Below are 4658 nucleotides of genomic sequence, written 5' to 3'. Positions count from 1 at the left end.
AAAGCAGGCTCACAAGTAAAGGACTTCCCAGTGTGTCTTTGCTCATCATGGCAGAGCTGGGCCTGGGAATAAAGTTCAATGTTCTTTACAGTGCACTCAGGGGCTCCTGGAACAGTATCTTCTTTTGCTTCCCATTGCCTCAGCCCTCCTAATAATGGAAATGTACCCTCTTTGATGCACAACTGATATTGGACAGCATGCCTGACAGATATGCTGGCAAACAGAGGCCTTGATGATAAATAGGGAGAAGATGCATGCATGAGGACTGAACCCAGAAATAAATCATATCTTCACATAGTGTTTATAGAAACTGCATTTTGAGTAATTTCCATAGAGATTATTTTACCCACCACAGGAATGCTATTCCCTCCCACAGGGATCTGACCAGACAAAAAAGGGAAATGGAATGGAGGAAGAATAGTAATTTAGATTTATATATAAAACATTAGTTGGAACCTAAGTAATAACCCACAACTAATCAGAATATTTTATGTGTTCTGCTTTTTAGCAGAAACAGCAAACCACAAGAAAACCAGCTCATATCAGAGAATTTAAAAACACTTCCAGGGTTTATCTTAAGCTCAAAAAAACATTTTTTCCAACTCCTTGCACCATTTATCTTTATGATACCCTACTTCCTATCCCCCTCCCCATCATGTGTGTTCATTTACTCACTTAATCAATCTCCTAATGTTTGTTGAGCCTCTCTTTGATATGCCAAACACTCTGCTAAGTCAGAGATGAAAATGGCTTTGCCTTCAAGAAATTTCACAGAAAATTATCCTTAATTTAATTTTTTAAAAATTTTTAGAGTTATATTTCTAGTTCTGTAAATGGTTAGCCCTAATTATTTCCATTAGACTTTCCAGATCTACTGAGCACCATTTTGCTTATGGACCAGATATATCATGTTCCTCTGCTCCAACGCTCAGCAAATGGGAGGAAACAGAAGATGAGAAGATCAGAGGATGAGAAGAGCAGGGGTATTTATCCTCCCTCTAACAATACACCTTGTTCCCCACACCTGCCCAACTGTGGGGGACAGTGGCTCTATTCTCCCAAAGGCTGTAGCATGTGGAGCTGGAGCTATGGTGCTGTGCCTTAAGCCTCTGCTTGAGATACCTGCATCCCATATCAGAGGTCAAGTCCCCGCTGTTTCAATTCTGATTCAGCTTCCTGCTAATGCAAAGAAGATCAGCAGATGGTGGCCCAACTACTTGGGCCCTTGCCACCCATATGGCAGATCTGGCTGGAGTTCTGGGCTTCTAACTTCAGTGTGGTCTAGCCACCATTGTAGCTATTTGGGGAGTGAATCACTGGATAAAAATTCTCTCTCAATCTCTCTCTCTGTGTCTCTCAAAATTTTTTTTTTTTTACAGGCAGAGTGGATAGTGAGAGAGAGAGACAGAGAGAGAGAGAGAGAGAGAGAGAGAGAAAGGTCTTCCTTTTTGCCATTGATTCACCCTCCAATGGCCGCTGTGGCCAGCACATCTTGCTGATCCGAAGCCAGGAGCCAGGTGCTTCTCCTGGTCTCCCATGCGGGTGCAGGGCCCAAGCACTTGGGCCATCCTCCACTGCCTTCCCGGGCCATAGCAGAGAGCTGGCCTGGAAGAGGGGCAACCGGGATAGAATCCGGCGCCCCAACCAGGACTAGAACCTGGTGTGCCAGCGCTGCAAGGCGGAGGATTAGCCTGTTAAGCCACGGCGCTGGCTCAAAGTTCTTTTCAAATAAAATAAATAAAATCTCAATCTTCAAACTCTTAGGCTAGTGTTGTACAAATCATTGCAATTGGCAATAACAAAATAATGAGCACACTTTTTTTTTTTATTGGACAGGCAGAGTTAGACAGTGAGAGAGAGAGAGATACAGAGAGAAAGGTCTCCCTTCCATTGTTTAACCCCCCAAGATGGCTGCCACGGCCGGTGCGCTGCACCAATCCGAAGCCAGGAACCAGGTGCTTCTTCTTGGTCCCCATGCAGGTGCAGGGCCCAAGCACTTGGGCCATCCTTCACTGCCTTCCCGGGCCACAGCAGAGAGCTGGATTGGAAGAGGAGCAACCAGGACAGAACCAGTGCCCCAATCGGGACAAGAACTCGGAGTGCCAGCACTGCAGGTGGAGGATTAGCCTGGTGAGCCATGGCGCTGGCCTAAATTTCTTTTTTGATTTCTTCTATGACCCACTGTTCATTAGGAGCATGTTGTCCAGTCTCCATGTGTTTGCATATGTTCTAGAGATTCTTAAGTTGTTGATTTCCATCTTTATTCCATTGTGGTCAATGAAGATGCATGGAATGATTTCAATTATTTTGAATTTGCTGAGACTTGCTTCACGGCCTGGCTTGTTGTCTATCCTAGAGAAAGCTCTATGTACTGGTGAGAAGAACGTGTATTCTGCAACTTTGGAGGAAAAGTTCTGTGGATATCTGTTAGGTCCATTTTGTCTATGTGTCAATTAACTGTTGTTTCCTTGGTGATTTTCTGTCTGGTTGATTTATCCATTGCTGAGAGTGGGGTACTGAAGTCCCCCACTATTATTGTATGGGAGTCTCTGCCTCCTTTTTGATCCATTAACATTTCTTTTACATAGCCCGGTGACCTGTAATTAGGTACTTATACATTTATTACAGTTATATCTTCCTGTTGAATAGATCCCTTAATCATTACACAGTGCCCTTCTTTTGTCTCTTTGAAATTTTTGTGATAAAGTCTATTTTTCTAATATTAGGATGGCTATATCAGCTCTTTTTTGGTTTCTGTTAACATGGAATATCTTTTTCCATCCTTTCACTTTCAGTCTGCATGTATTGTAGTTGGCGAGATGTGTTTCTTGTAGGCAGAAAATAGATGGGTTCTGTTTTTTTAATGCATTCAACCAGTCTGTATCTTTTAACTGGAGAGCTGAAACCATTTATATTCAAGGTGACTATTGATAAGTAACAACGGCCCTGCCATTTTTCCATGAATATTCCTATTGTTTACTTTGGGTTTCCTTTGTACTTTTACTGAGAGATTTTCTGCCTTTTCTTTTAGTGATGTGATGACCATGTTTCTGTGTTTCTGTGTGTAGCACATCCTCAAGCATCTTTTGTAAGGCTGGAGAAGTGTGACAAATTCTTTCAATTTCTGTTTGTTATGGAAGGTCTTTATTTCACCTTCATTCATAAATAAGAGCTTTGCAGGGTATGATTATTGGGATTGACAGCTTTTTTTTTATCTTAAGACTTGGAATATATCTGGCCATTCTCTCCTAGCTAATAGGGGTTTTTTTTCCTGACATCAATATTAGATTTATTGTTTTGTTATAGTAACAAAAAGTTGTTACAGAAAGATCTACACACACATACAGAATTACATTTAAATTCATATAGAACAATATTTACATTTTTAAGTTACAGTTTTGAAATAAGAAGAACAGCTTAAGTTTTACAACAAAGAAAAGAAAAATATACAAGACAAAAATAGAGTTAACAGTAAAAATACAACTATTCATTCTTGGTGTAGCAATGTGGAAACTTTGTCAAAGAGCTATATCTTCTTAATCTGAGTGTCCAAATCATTAAAATATGGATGATTTAGTGCCATTGTGCCAGAAATCCGTTTGGCAGGATCATAGACTAACATTTTCGAGAGCAAATCCAAGCCATTTTCATCCAAATTTTTGACATGAGATGCCAAGCTTCCTGGTTTCCACTTGGGAAATCTATTCTTATAGTCCTGTAAGGATTCCACTTCTGGCCACACTTCGTTATTGGGTGTGCCCAAGGCTCTGAAAATCCGGAAAAGCTGATCAATTTCTGAATCTCCATGGAAAAGTGGTTTCTTAGTTGCTAATTCTGCAAATATGGTGACTATACTCCAAATGTCAACTGGAGTCGAGTAACGAGCTGACCCCAGCAATACTTCTGGAGATCTATACCAGAGTGTTACTACCTCATGTGTATACACTCTAATAGGTATTCCAAAAGCTCTGGCAAGGCCAAAATCAGCCAGTTTAATAGTTCCTTTGTCATCAATCAATAGATTTTGAGGTTTTAAATCTCTATGAAAAACTCTTCTAGAGTGACAAAACACAATCCCCTGTAGGATCTGGTATAAGTAACTCTTAACAAGCGAAGAATCCATGAACCGACCAGGAGGGACTGAATCCAAGTATTTCTTGAGATCCATGGAAAGGAATTCAAAGATGAGATATAACCTGGAATCTTGCATAAGCACATCTTGAAGACTGACTATATTTGGATGACGAAGTTCTTTTAATAGAGAAATTTCCTGAATTGCAGTACTAGGAACACCTTTCTCTTCACTTTCTAGTCTGATTTTCTTCATGGCTACCACTTGGCCTGTAGTTTTGTGTCTACCCTTATATACAACTCCATAGGTACCTTCTCCAATTTTCTCGATTTTGGTATAATCCTCCATAGTTAATCAGTAGGTATGGTAGATCCTTGCCAGAGCCCGCTAATAGGGTTTTTGATGAGAAGTCAGCTGGGAGTCTAATTGGAAATCCTCTGAAAGTAATCTGACATTTCTTTCATGCATATTTTTAGAATCTTTTCTATATGTTTTACTGTGAAGTTTCACTACAATGGGTTGTGGTGAAGAGCTTTTCTGGTCATGTCTATTAGGAGTTCTATGTGCTTCCTATACTTGAATATCC

At 40.4% G+C, this 4658-nt stretch overlaps 1 protein-coding gene across 1 annotated transcript; it reads right to left on the bottom strand.

Annotated features, from left to right (window-relative positions):
* Window positions 1–3419: 3419 nt before the first annotated feature.
* Window positions 3420–4443, bottom strand: LOC133760930 (cyclin-dependent kinase 1-like). The gene has a single exon (XM_062193511.1). It carries the CDS (start codon window positions 4418–4420, stop codon window positions 3527–3529), a length of 894 nt encoding a protein of 297 aa, XP_062049495.1. The 5' UTR covers window positions 4421–4443; the 3' UTR covers window positions 3420–3526.
* Between the last annotated feature and the right edge of the window lie 215 nt (window positions 4444–4658).

This window comes from Lepus europaeus, chromosome 5 (genome assembly GCF_033115175.1).
Source record: "Lepus europaeus isolate LE1 chromosome 5, mLepTim1.pri, whole genome shotgun sequence".
NCBI lineage: Eukaryota > Metazoa > Chordata > Mammalia > Lagomorpha > Leporidae > Lepus > Lepus europaeus.
The sequence above is the reverse complement of the archived record's forward strand: the minus strand, read 5'-3'. Positions and strand labels throughout refer to the sequence as shown.